At 41.5% G+C, this 15,023-nt stretch overlaps 1 protein-coding gene across 1 annotated transcript in view; it reads right to left on the bottom strand.

Moving 5' to 3' along the window:
- Nucleotides 1-15,023, bottom strand: part of TRAK1 (trafficking kinesin protein 1) — a 112,664-nt gene that overhangs the window by 85,614 nt on the left and 12,027 nt on the right. Inside the window, exon 2 of the mRNA XM_064506440.1 lies at nucleotides 3,247-3,539. Within this exon, the coding sequence (XP_064362510.1) occupies nucleotides 3,247-3,539 (293 nt within the window). The remainder of the gene's footprint in view (nucleotides 1-3,246; nucleotides 3,540-15,023) is intronic.

Here is a 15,023-nt window from a genome sequence, read left to right as displayed (position 1 = left end):
CTCGCTCCTCTTTGCCACCCAGGCCCCTCTCGCCCACTCAGTCCCTCAGCCGTGCCAGCCTAACTGCTCTTCAGCCATGCAGTACAACAGATCAGAGGTGTGATCTAGCTCCCCTTATCTCCCCTCTTCCACAAGGGGTGGTGGGGAAGGGGACCGAGACCAGTTTCCTAAAAATAGCTCAAGCTGCAGTCCCAGAGAAATCTGCACAGACACAGCTGGAGGGTGGTGTGGGGACTGGTAACATTAAAGCTAACCCCGTACCCAGGAAACCACGCCTGGAACAACCCGCGCACAGAACGCACCCGCGGCCACACCGCAGAGCACTCGTGCTCCAACCAGCAGTGAACGCAAATACTGCTGCCAGAGAGCGCTCAAATGCCTATCTACTGCCAGCAACAAACAGAACAGATTTAAAAAAAAGCAAGGAAGAATTTAAAATTCTTTGAGCACCAACAGCTTTTTTCTTGAAAATTTAAAAAGCAGTAACATCAAAACCATGTAATTTGTTCCTAGGCTTAAGTTATGTCACAGTCAACTTGAATGTCACTGTCACTAGGTGGTCATGCTTCAGCAAGCATCACCAGCCAGCACTGCGACTCAGCTTCCCACGCTTTTTTGTTTCACAGTGTTCAAGCATTTGTTTACAAGAATTTTTGAAGACTACTTTTACAATAACATCTGCATCTCAGACTAAAAGAAGATGTTACCCTGATTGCTGCGTTTGAATATCCCTGCTTTAGGACTAGCCTAGGCTGAGCATCAGAAGAAAAATTACAATATATACAGACCTGATATGAGCAATTTCTTTCTCACTGAACAGTTCAAAGCACAAATGTTGCTGACCCGTCAGTCAGGCCTACACATCAAAATCTTCACACTAAAATTTCAGACAATCTTCCTTTCCCCTGTGAGTATCCCTCTTTTTGCTTGCCTTCAGTGAGCACGCTGTATACCAAATGTGCTTCATTTTTCCATCTGATAAAGGAGAGATTTTTGCAGTGCAAATATGAGAACAATTCCAAAATCTCGGTCTATGTTCTTTGACATCTAGAAAGCACAATGAAGAGTTGTAATTCAGAGTAATCCATTTTCAAAAAAGAAAGCTATTTCTACTGCAAGTCTTACCATCTTGTCTCTAGGTCACGTACAGTATGAACTTATTGCTGCAGAACAGCTGATCATGGAAAACAACATTACAGGATCAAACCACATTTGGCTGACAATCAAGCAAGAAGAAAAATTCAGAAAGTACATCATGCCAGAAAGAATGTGAAGTAGGAAAACATGCATTGACTTCAGCTTAAAAAAAATTACTTGGAAAAATAAAAAGAAAGGAAAACAGAGTTCACCTTGCCTTTTACGGAACTGTAATCAAGAAAAGTATTGATTCATGGAAGAAGTGGGTTGTTCAGGCATGTAGTCAGAAACAGAAAACCAGATATTAACATCTTGCTGCTTGCTTGCAGAGGGGAAGGGAGAAGACAAGATACAACCAACAGCACAACTAGCAGGAAAGGTCCTTCTGCAAAGGACTTGGGGGGAAAAAAAAACAAAACAAAAAAAACCAAAAAAACAAAAAACCCCACAAGATATGCTACCAGGAATATATCTATGTAATGCCTGGAGTTTCCAGTCTACTTACCAGGCAAATACCTAGAGGGCAGTCAAAAATGAGTGTCCAGATTATAAACTAACCACTCAAGAGATCTGAACATGATACAAGGAAGGAGGTTGGAGGAGTTAGTTTCTGTTAATAGAGCATTTATTTGATGTAGAAATGTACCTGACTGGATGTGACTTCAGTCACTTTGCTTCTCAAGGCAAAGAACATTGAGCTTTCCCAATGGCTGAAAACTCACCCCCTCCCCCTTGCTCTACCTGGTCTTGTGTAGCGAAGCAGCTGTGCTTGGCAAGCAACTCCTGTGTCCACAGGCATGGGCTTGCCTTTATTTATCTTTTTTAATTAAAACAATTATTTAATTGTGTTTTAAAAAGAATGGGAATAGAGAAGGCTGTAATGGCAAGAGTAGAAAATTCCAGAGGGTAAATTAATGGCAAAAGACAAGCTTCATCAGGAATAAAACTAAATTCTAGCCAAAGTCTTACTTTGTCATCTGAAGTTCTGGGTAACTCTGTCATTAGTTTCCTCTGCAACACCTAAGCAGGCACAGTATGCCTCTTTCTCTGTTCACAACAGTGTTCCCTGTACTGATCCATTTTTATCCCTAGACCCATCACTTTGAGTAATAATTGCTATGTTCCCACTCTGTTCCTCAATAGGGCCTATGTATGTATGCTCTTATTTCTTCCATTACTGGGATGTAGGGAATAGGGGTATGCAGTGCATCTCTCTCCTTTTTCAGAAAGTCAACCTTTAACAACTACACAGCAGCTGGGCAGAACTAAGGTAAAACGCAGTACGAAAGTACTTACTGATGGTCAGCGTTAACTATCTCTGACGACCCACAGATGATTCCAAAAATGGCTGGATGTACTGCCATCTGGCAACCAGTTAGAAGGGTCCCAATGCGTTTTTCTTCAGTCTGCTCATTTCACCCTCCTGAAAACTCAGCCGAATCCCCGAACGCTCTCCAAAGACCTTGGAACTGACAAGGTCACAGTTCCAAGCAACCTTTAAGCTAGAAGAAGCCTCACAGCTCAGCCAAACCATATATTTGGAATGGAAACTGCCTGCCATTTGATGGCCATATCAGTGACTAAACTGAGTTACAGTGATTATTCAAACACAGGAAAATTGGGTCAACTGACCACATCATTAAGAACTGAATTCTATTTAAATACCATGTTTAAACACATATTCCATTCATTTGTATGAGCTCTGTAATAGACATTTAATCTTTCATACAAGCATGCAGAAGGAGCTGTTTCTTATGCATTAACTATTACAGTTCCAGAATTAATGTAGCAAAACCAGGACAGTTTTGAAAAGCAGAGGTGGAGAGCCAAAACATTGAATGCTACCTGCTGTTCCCCCCATCTCCCTTGTGGGAATCAATTCATGTATCAACATAAAAATCTCAATTACAGTGAACACCAGGACAACCATTCCATCATTTTAAGCTGCAGTATTTTCTTCCCCTTAATCCTGACTCTCAATTGGTCTAACAAGAAAGAGTGCACAGAACAGCGGCAGCACTATCCATGAACCAGACACCTAATCAACAGCTTAACAGCTTAACTACACAACTCCATATCCTTCCCAACATAAAAGGCTTTATTGCTTACCAGTAATGGTGCAGGCATCTCTGTACTCTCTACAGTCTCGCACATCACCTTCCACTGCTTCACTTACATAGTGTTCTTCATGAATGCCTGTGTCACAGGCTAGGACTGCATGGTTCGACAGCTCTGAAGGAGGCACAGTGGTGGCCAAAGTGCAGTCGTGCAAAGCTGTGGCGTCCAGCTTGGCAGGTTTCAGAGGGTTGTACAAACTGCCATCAGGGGGACCAGCACTGGAGACTGGGTCTGGCTGGCAGAAACAGAACTCTTTCTCTTTGCTAGAGTTGACTTTGAGAAGTCTGCAAAACACAGAAAAGCAGCAAACATTTAATTCAAGCCACTTCAAACAGCATAAATTAAAACAGATTAACTTTTTTTTCCTTGAACATTAGTTTATCATGACAAATTCAGCAAATACTAGAAAACAAACACACTGCACAGAGCAGCTGCCAGTCTTTGTGCCTTGTACAGTTATGTCAAGTAGAAGTTCCTTGTACAGTGTTGTTCACCAGAATTTTGCCTAGCCCTCCTTGGAGTAAGCATAGCCCCTCAGCCTTAGGACACCTTGGCTCATTCACCAACTTCTTTTCTCTCATCTCAGCTAAAGGAGAGCTACATGTAACCCAGGCCAGCCTGCGGTGTGAGCCATGCTCTGCAGAAAGACCCTACATCAACGCTTGATTTTCTGATCCCTTAGTAACATCATCATTTGAAATTGGTTGATATCAAACAATGCACAAATGATTAGGAGCTGGTATCACCACCCAGAGAGGCTTATCCTCCCCACTAGATCAGTGTGTGCAGCCTGGTCCTGCCCTGCCAGACTGCCTAGACAATTGGCATCATTGCTCCCTTTCCAGCCAGTTAGCATCTTTGCTCCCTGTCTGGAGTGCACAGGGAACAGGAGGGGAGTAAGTGAAGGTGTAGTGGGTTGAGGGGGTATCCTCTTATTCCTGTTCTCAGGGCTTCAGCCTCAAAGAGGGGACAAAGACCCTCCAAGACAGATACTGATGACCTTGGCAAGGTTAAACTGGCTGGAAAATAAGGGAAGAAAAGCAATTCCTACCCAAAAGCCTCACTGAACCTTTTGGATAAGGGGCTAACGGTACTGCAATAATTGGTGACATGATACTGCTTTCGGCTATCAGCACTGTAAGAAAAGATGCTAACTGTCATTACCACTAGCAAAAGAAAATAATCATGGCATTGCAGAAAATCAGATTTGGGAAAGGACTTGCAAGGCAGAAAAGACTGACTTCATATGTGCAGTCATAATAAGGTGTAAGCAGGGGCTTAGGAACAGGCCACACAAGAACCCCTGTTCTATATTGGAAAACCAGAGCATCAGCCAGCAAGATGACACTAATGTACTGGTTTGCAAGCAGAAGGTATGGATGCAACTTCACATGCACATGCAGCAGCCTAACACGCTCTGTTCAGTGCTTCACTGAGAAGCAGAAAAAGCAATTCTCAGGGAATCCTACGGGAAAGGGTAACTACCTTCTGGGGGGCAGCTACTCCCCATCCCTACCTTCTGGGGGGCAGCTACTCCCCATTGTTTCAGGGACATCATGCAATAAAGTCACAATATTGCACCAACTTTCAAATCTTCTTTTCTCAACCTATTTTTCCCTTTCACCACAGACATAAGAATAAAACAACCAAATTCACTCTCTCTCTCAAGAGGGCTCTACAATGACTTGTTTACATTGAAATTAGGACACCACCAACTGGAAAATGGATAGGCGACCAACTCTGAAAAAAATAAAACCATATACACATCATGACATTTCATTAGGTTTTCTTCAATAATATACATTTTTATTTCTGCATGGCATGGAGTAACCTGAAAATAGTTCTCATATTCAAAGGCTCAAAACCTGTATTTTAAAATAATCACAACAGTTACAGGAAAAGAATGAGATGAGACATTCACATTTTTCCCTATAATCAAACGATAAAGTTATGATGGCATACTCTCAAACAAGTGGTACTCTACTGTAGCAATCACAGGAAGAGAAAGTTTCACATGAGTGCTTTAATAGAAAATCTTATGGTGCCCCTGCAGAGCATCCATTATTCCTGCACTACTAAAGTACACACTGAAAAGAACAATGCAGTCACTTGTCCTGATCATTTTTGCATTGGTCCCCTTTCAAGTGGCTCTTTTGGAATAACAGGAGAGAGATTATTGATGTTAAAAATTAATCACTCAAATGAAATTGGAATTAAAATGCAAAGCTTCATTTTTCCTCTGAATTTAAGACAGAAACAGCACAAACTATTAGCAAGAAAACATACTGGCAATGCACAGACCACATGATTAAAAGAGGGCTTCATTTTGTCACGGTTCCTGTCACACATCCATGAATCATATTTGTTTTGAGAAACTGTTGGTTAAGTTGCTGTTGCTAGCAAGGACACGTCTGAAAATAGTTTCGCACTCTTCTTACCCTTCCCTCCCCACTATTCCCCATGGCCTGCCTTTACAATACCAGGACACTAGTAACATATAAACACTAACAAGTGAAACAACATTGATAACAGAAGTGTAATTTGTGGGCAAAAGTCTTTAAGTGAGTTTTGAGGATCTGAGATTTCATATTTACAACTTTTCTGGACACTCACTGACATCCAATATTGGACACATCTGATCACTTCTTCTTGCTCACCGCATGTTATCTCCCATATACTCCTGGCCGAAGATACCTTTGGCCAGAACATAGCATTGCAAGTGTCCCTAGACTCAGAAGCTTGTGTGGAATGCGTTTCACTTTCCCCCCTCCACCCAGCTTAACATCCACCTCAGGGAAGTACCATCACACTAGTCCTCCCTTTCCTGAATGTTGCACTACAACAGTTTCTGCCTTCAACTGCACTGCAAGATAGAGAAAAATCAGACCAGAACCGTGCATCTATGGGAACTACAAGCAAATACAGCTCAAATCCCCCCCCCCCCCCCCACAAAACACCACTAAACAAGTCAGTCTGCACAGTCTGCTGCAGAAGCCCATGCAAGATTTATGTGAGAAAGAAATTCTGGATTAAGGAAGAGATTTTGCCTTAAAACATTGTATCTTAAAGGAAACAAAACAAGCATAACTGCATGTACTTGCTCCCTTTCAGACCTTATTTAATATCACTGATTTCCCTATATACAATGGAAAAAAGTTTGGACTGTATCTAGCAGACCCATAGTGGCACTGTATGCATGCCTCTCTTGCAAGACCCCCTAACCCAGGCACATATTTTAAAAAAAAAAATGCACCCAAAAAATCCCTACTCACCCTACTCACCTAAATCTTCCCACTGCAGAAAAACAAACCATAGCTGAGCAGTATTTGCCTGAGTGCCAAAGCAGCCATTAAGAGAAACAGACCTATACCCATGAAACATGAATATTTAGAATATTTCTTTAGTCCGACACACATCTCCATATATAGTAGTCATAACTAGAAGACAATACAAGTTGTTATTGCAGTGTTTTGTGTTCACTCTTCACATCCAAACAAGCACACAATTTACAGGTCAAATTATGGCTTTTCTTGATGAAAATACCACACATTTATTTCTTTCCATTCTATAGTCCACAGCAGCCTGCACACAGGATTTAAATAACTCTTCTCTTCTACCTAACATAACATAATCCAGCTTTTGCCTTGGTGGCTGGATTGGCACCATTTCTAACAGTCTAAAAAACAAAGACAGTTTGGGGTCAATAAACAGAGCTTAGTCTTTAGAAATACTTGATTTAGTATGTTTGAACTAATTTCTTAGCTTTAAAACTGTTCGCAGAAAAATCACAATCACATAAGTTTATCATTTAAATATTTTTTAACCAGGTCACATTACTCTGTAGAAAAACTGATTTACAAGCTATTTGGTAGAGACTCATGTAAAACTTGCACTTTGTAACAGGCCAGATCAGCACGGCTGGAGCAGTACTGTCAGAGCAACAGCACTTTCTAAAACCACAAGAAGACAGCGTAGAGCAGCGTGAAGATTTGCCCCTGCACACCTTGCAAGCCTCCCCTGTACAACACCCAGATGTTGATCTAACTCAAAACAGTCTTAAAATACAGAATTTGCATAGCTATATGTAAAGCCTAAACTGTATGTACATCAATCACCACTATCCTGTAATATATACCTACACAATATTTTGTACTCTGACTACAGCCTAATGAGGACTTGGCCAAGTACCTTGTTTGGCTACTGATGGCAGAGGACCTGTGGCAGCCCAGATTACAAAAGCCAGATCAAAACTAAGTTGTGGATAAGCAGCATTGCACTCTATGCTAAACAAGCTACCCAGCTACAGGCACCTAGACAAAGCAGTTCAAAGCTGAGATATGTTTACATTAGACAATAGTCAAATCTGGGGGGTTTGGAGGCAAAGAAAAATTCTCCGTCAGTCAGGCAATTTTATAGTTCTGGGTTCTGGTCATTCAAAAAAAAGTTTTGAGGGTTTTATTTTCAGCATGTTGGGGTGAGGGGCTGTTTCATATATATTTCATGCAAATACAAATAAAACAAGCCACCTCCTGTTTCAATCATCTGAGATTAATCCTGATTTCCTCAAAAACTTAAACACAACCTGCGCATAATGACACAAGTGAGCTAAAGCATTGCTTCCCCCTGCCCTCCCTCAACTTCCCTGAAAGCAATAGAAGAGATGGAGCCACCCAGTGACGTACCTATCCAGGGACCCACAACACCAGCGTGCATTGTTTGTAACCTTTTAACATCATTCTCACTACCAGCCCTGGTGACAGCAACAGCAAGTTACTCTAGTCCTGAAGCGGCAGAAACCTTGCAAACAGCATAATACCTGAGGGCCACAAGCCACTGCCTGTGTCAATTAAGTTTTCAACAATTTTTAGTTATCTAGTTCAGATTCTGAGGATCAAAGAATCATTATATTCATTAGTCTGAAACACCAGCTTGATCACTGCAAGCATCTGAAAAATTACAGAAACACTTCCTTAAAACAGGGAAAAGGATCTTTCTAGTGCTTCTGATTATAAAAATCTCCCTTCTTCACTGCTTTGCTGCACATGCTCTCATACTTTGCGTACCTTAGCAACTTGCTTCAGAGCAGTAACACTGTTTTGAAGCAAACCCCATCTCCATTTACCATGAGCTAGCTCATTCCTCAGAACAGCTTTGGTGCACATGAACTTGACTCCTTTTTGAGTAAGAGAACCTGAAAACCCATCCCCAAAACATGCTTCAAATGCAACCTGCCCCTAAAGAGGGACATGAGACTTCAAATAACTGCAGGCTACACAACTGCAAGGTTCTCTGACACATACCTATTACTTTTTTCCTCCTTCAGAAAGCTTCAAACTGCACAGGTAGTGGGAACACTGAGCCCAAGGCACCAAGCTAAATCTAATCCAAAGTAACCCCTGCCCCCCAAACCACTAAGACGCAAGAAGCCTCAGAACCAACAGCTCTGGTCTACTGATCCATCCCTACTGGCTGAAGTACTCGCTAATTTAGCTAGAGCCCCAGGGTACCAAGCAATAGAGAGCACTTTCCACTCTCAGCACCTACAGGATCAGAGCTCTGTGGCTCCAGGCATTCGCATGTACTAAATGTGAAGGTTAAACACTTCAGAAGGTTTCAGGTTGTGCAAATTCCCCCCTTTTATGTACTCGCAAGAAACCCACCTGAAATGTTCTCCCCTGTTTTGCACACCACTTTCTAAGTCCCCTAAACACCTGTTTTACTAAGTGTGCAGAGTCATTTTTCAAAAAGAACTCTGAAGCTTCCTATTTACATAGAAACCTTTCTTCAGATATAAAACACTCCATCTAGACACTAGAGCAAATCAAAGCCAGTTTTTCTGTCTGCCCTATCTGTGAATTAGATTAACACCCTGGCCTACACCCAGCAATTTGGAGTACACTCTTCAGTCTGTGGCTTAGAATAAAATCACTGAATCTGATCAGAGCAACTTAGTAAGACTTGCTTCAAGCATTCAACTTGCTCATTTTTTTACTAATTCAAAACCTGCATTTACAAAAGCTTGGGGGGGCAGTTGTTTTGGGGTTTCATTTTTAATTTAAAATCGTTTCTTCACTGAGTGAGTGGGTGGGCTCAAAAGCCAGTAAAAATGCCTACACCAAGTTAAACACACTTTTTCAGATCATAAAGAAATAAAGCCAGACCTATTGCAAATGGCTGTTATCTATGGGGTCACTATTTAATCTTTATCTAAAGACTGTTTGTGAACCCAAATATTTTCAGACTTGTTTTAACCTTGTGCCTTATAATATACCCTCTTACAAATCACGGTTCCCCCCCACTCCCCGCTTCAGAAGCTGTTTTAAATATGCAGAATGATTGCTCAGTCAAACCTCTAGTTAGAGGGACATAAACAGTCGAAATATCATAGCTGAGTGACAGAAAGTGACAAGCAGTTTATCCATCTCCAGACAGCAAGTACTGTTTCTCGCATTAGAGGAGATCAGTACTTTACCTCAACTTAAAGGGAGAAAAATCTTGGACAACTTTGTTTTTCCATTTTGCTTTGAGGGCTGGGAAGCATCCAGTGCTTGCTCACTCTCACTGTTTCCTTTATGTGGTCAGTACGAGTCTTTCACTGGCTGAATGGGGGAAGGATAAAGATTAAAAAAAAAAAAAAAAAAGTCCAATTCTTGCCCAAAGAGCAGAACATACTTTAAAGCCTAATGAAACCAGATGGAGACAGGTTATTGGAAGCATCTCCTAAAGCACATGCTAAAGGGATGTGAAGTCACATGCACAATGAGAACCATTACTGCAAACATGTGTCTCTAAGAAAAAAGTTAGTATTTGGATTTAATAAGAGTGAACAGCCTAGCTCTTAAGTTTAGCCCAGAAAGATTCAACAGCACTACAAGCCTTTACAGATGGAAAGAAATTGTTTAAGACAATTAGTAAATAGGGGTTTCACAGAGGTAACAGCTACAGCTGGCACACAGCGAGATGCATGCTGAGGAAGGACACATTGCCTAAGTCAGTTCTGGGCAGTCAGGGCTAACCTACCTCGGCAGTGACACAGACAAACACCGGCCCACGTTCAGACAACCACCTTATCAAAAGCCAGTTTTAAAGCCATCCATGAATCTTTTTTATCAAACATCTTCCATAGACTACCTTGAAGGGAACACCACCTCTCTCTGAACAGAGATTTATTTGTTTTTGTGTGTGCGCAGGTTTTTTTGCTTTTTGTTTTTTTCCCCCCTCAAATGTCCAGTGACCCAGGCAGATGCACCCAGGCTTTCTGCTACCACAGATCACACAAGACTTCTTAACTCAAGGCTGATACTGTGTTTAAACCATGACATGCTTGTTTCTCACGGGAGGACTGGGAACCCTTTAGTCTAGCCAAATACAATCTTTTCAAATAAGTATCAGCACCCAGTGGTTATGTCACACGCTCTATTACGAAGGATCTTCTCAGGGATGTGTCTCCCAGAGAGGGGCTCTTCAGCCTGAAAGCATTCTTTAATAGTTTCACATGCAGATTTGAAGGCTTTTTAGAATCATTTTTTATTTTTTTAAAAAAATCATAACCAAGAGTATTAAGCACATGAAGGCATCCAAAGAGAAAATAATCTCAGGATAACTGCCATTGACACAGCAATGTCATTTAGACATTTAGCAGAAGTCACTGCTACAGAAGAAAAGCCAGAATATCAGCAGTAATAACCAAAAAGATGCTTAAGCAACAGTATAAATAAGTAAAGCACAATACCTTAAACTCAGTGTCCCCCAGGCTGCTGTTGTGACCTCATCTGGCCTCATTTTGACTGCTAGGTCAGCAGCCAAGACTGAGTCATGCTTTCTCAAGAAGCAATGCAAGTCAAAGCATCACAAATAAAAAGCCCCATAACAACAGAGAGGGGAAAAGTTGTTCTCCACAAACCAGAGGTTCTCACCGCTAGGACTTGGCCTTCAGCATGAGTCCATCAGTCTCTCCTCTCCACAGAAAAAGGAAAAGCGGAAGCACAGTGCAAGACTAACCCTCAGTGTGACCTTGGCAGCTGCGGGTGCAGAAGTGTGCTCTCATCTAGCTTTATGTAACACTGCCCCTCTCTGAGGTTCCTTGAGGCAAATGTTTTAACGTCCTATAATCAGTTCTTCCTTTTAAGACGCACGTTACATTATGAGCTTTATACAGCTCCTTCTTCTTTCGTTTCATATAAGCCACTACCTTCCCCTCCTTTTCCCCCTCCCACCCGCCCAGTAGTGAATGAATAAACTGAAAACGTTTTTAAGTTGGTACACTTCCTTCCCTGCAATGCATCATGCTACCAGCTGGGAGACCTCAGCTAGACTTGTCATGTACCTGTCTTGGAAGGAAAAAAAACTGTGCTAGCCACCACCACAAGGACAGAGCGTATGAGAACTGCACGTACAGCAAGAAGGAATTAATCGAATAGTAAAACAAAGCTCAGAGGTACAGCAATAGTATGAACATCTCAGACACATACTTCTTATTGACACCAAGGTATATGTGAAGTGCTCACTGAAGTAGCTCAATGCAAGATGAGTTCAAGGGGTATCACGCAATACTTGCTGAGAAGAAAGGAAGGATCTACTGACTTCAACAGACACTAAATCATTTTGGAGTAGGCTGTTGCTGTGTTCAGCACATACGACCTCCTGCCTCACACACAGTCAGCAACAAGAAAAGAGGCACAAATACACCAGAGACACAGCCAGCTACCAGTAAAAGGAAGAAGGGGGAGGGGGCACCCACCCACCCAACAACTGCCTTACTGAGCACTGCCCGGGTCTAATGAAGCATGCAGGACATGAAGATACTCACACTGAAATAAGTTACCATCCCATGCCAAACCTCTAATCCACAGGCCAAGCTATACCTTCTTCCTCAGGACAATATGAAGGAGTAAATGAAACCAGTGAAAACTGCCAAAAGCCCATGCTGTACTAGTAATGTTGATGCAACCCCCTCCCCCCCCCCCCCCCCCACACAGTGTTTAAACAAAGATACAATTAGCCTAACTGTCAACCAATTAGGACCAAGTGCTGTAGTCAAGTAATCCTGAACAAAGAAGGGACTGACTCAAGCCACAGATATTTATCATGACTTAAAAATGGAGAAACAAAATAAGATTTTCATTTTGTTTTGCATTACTATTGTTTTTCTATTACAGAAGGATTTTTGAATTTCTCACCCTTCACACTGATTTCTGAGAGTCTACATAGAGCTGGAATAATTTAAATAAAAAAGATACTGTTTTTGCAGGATTACAGAAAGCCTAAGAATTAACACAAGTTGTCATTACTTCAAGTTTTGACAGCTGTCCTTTTGAAGATATTTACATAAAATATCACATAATAGAACCATGATTTCTTCTTTTCTTCACTCTTTTTGACTGCAAAGAGACAGTGAGAACAGGGGTAAGAAGAACCAACTGAATAAGGAAACGACTCCTTGCAAATAGCCCTAACAAACCCTACCTCTTGTGTGCTGGTCCACTTAGCTTCAGATTCAGTTTACTGCTTTGAACCAAGTTAGATAATCATATGAGATAGTTAAAAAAAGCAAAACAATCTACTTCGTAAGAGTGACCAAATATTTTCTCAATTTTGCAAAAAGTGAACACTTAAAGTTTCCTGTTTCTGTTAGAAGCAGTTTTAAAGATGACTACTAGGAAGCTTACCTCCAGAGAAGTTCAGACCACCAATTTGTGCTCTAAGATGCTAAGAGGCTCCAGCTTTGCTCATTAGCACCAACAGCCCTCAGTCCCCGGCAGTGAGCCTCCCCACATGCTCCAGCAACTGGGGTTATCCATCGAGAACCTCCCTCACTCTTCAGGGTTGCTTTACCACCCTAAAGATGCACACTGTCCTTCAGGACCTAGCCCACAGTTTCTTAACTGGCTGTCAAAAACAAAACAAAAAACAACCCCCCCCCACCACACTCCCACTCTCTTGTATCCATTTTCTTTTGCTGTCTTTAAGCAGTTAAGAATGAGAAAAATGCTTTCAACCGTGTTTGGGAGGGTGGGAGTGAACTGAACCCATCTCCATCACAGACTCTGTAATTTTAGCCCCTCTCTAAAATTTTGGGCTGGGGAATACAGATCACAGCTCTCTTCAAGAAGGAGAAAGCTGCACCTCCAACATTTGTGGATTTACAGGCACTGGCCTTAAAAGTCAGTTTAGGTACCACTGCTGTGGAGTGACAGAACAAGACTATATATTCCTAAGCAACCAGGGTCCTGGGCCTTGTGCGGTTTACACCAAGCCTTGGTCACGTGGACTTCCCAACTGCAGAGACATGAGCTGCTGACTAACAGGGGTGCAGCTCAACACATACCATTCCAGTGCAGGACTACTTTCCTTCTGCTGCCACAGAAGCTGATGGCTGCATCAAATGGGAGAAGTCCCACGGCAGTTCTCAAAAACTTACAGTACAGTTTAAAAATAAACTGGCACAATTATTCCCTCAAGTCATTTTTCTGCTTATGAAATTTGCATGCAAACATCAAGAATGAAATAGGAAAATAAGAATTTGGTACTTAAAGCCTTTCTCTGTATACCCAGTATATTACCATATACATGCGTCTGTGTTCTTGGGAACCTAGGAATGTTTATCTTAACAACAGGCTGCGGAATTTAAGTAAACTGGGCCAATTATCTGTGGCTTAATGCCATTAAAGTCAAAGTTACACCAGCAGAGAGGGTTTGCATCAGTGTTCTTAGCCAGGAGCATTAACATGAACCTGGCAATAGCAATACAGTGATACAATCTGTAACAAAAAATAAAAAAAATAAAATAAAATAAAAAGCTCCTTACAAGGGAGAACTACACAAGATTACAAGCCAAGTGGTGTAAAAAAGCAAGTTTAACGTACTATGTATGAAGTTTTGCTTCATTTCCAGACTGAACTATCTTAACTATGCAATAAAGTTGAAATCCAGCATTGTGACTTTTCCACAGCAGCATAGAAACAAAAGTCTGAAGTCACTCAATACATGTAAAACTATCAAACTCTCCCAAGCAGTCTGGAAATTTAATTTTGGAAAATAATTACAATAACCCTTAAACATGGTGCTTTTTAAAGTTGTCCTCTGATCAACTCTTGTATGCAAACACATATTCTCCAAGATGGATGTTGAACTTCACTTATTCACCAGTCATGGCACAAGCAGTAAGGAAGCACTTACCCAAACTGTCCCCTGCCACCTACTGCTCTATTACAAGTCCCTGCCGATGAAGGGAGAACTAAAACTACTCTAAGTGGACTAGGCAGGCTGACCTGCTTACCAGTCAGTCAATTCAGTTTCCCACTTATCAGCATGCCTTATGACTTATTCATATCTTATCACCCAGTCAGAAAACATTCTGAGTATACCAACAGCCTCAGGCAAGCAACCAAGCCAGTTTTCAGCAAGAAGAAAGAGTTCTTTAAAGACCCTTACTTGTATGGCTTGTAAAGTATGTACACACACACACACATCCCCCAACTGAACTGGTTGTCTGAAATTTCTCCAAGAACTCACCCCCATTTTTCACTACGGTATCAAAAGCAATCCTTGCATGGGCATGAGAGGAACTGGACAAATTCAGTAAAATACAGACACATGATAATGCTGAAAGTACACAACAGCATGAAGTTTATGACTATGCAAGTATGAGAAATACCGCATTTGAAGCTTACTTGCATTTCTTCATTCAACTGAAAAAATACCACTGATATATTTGATTTTTTGCATTTTCCAGTTTACAAGAGAAAAGTATCTCACAATAGAACAAT

The sequence above is a fragment of the Dromaius novaehollandiae genome, chromosome 2 (genome assembly GCF_036370855.1).
Source record: "Dromaius novaehollandiae isolate bDroNov1 chromosome 2, bDroNov1.hap1, whole genome shotgun sequence".
In the NCBI taxonomy this organism is placed as follows: Eukaryota; Metazoa; Chordata; class Aves; order Casuariiformes; family Dromaiidae; genus Dromaius; species Dromaius novaehollandiae.
This window is presented reverse-complemented; position numbering and strand designations above follow the sequence as displayed.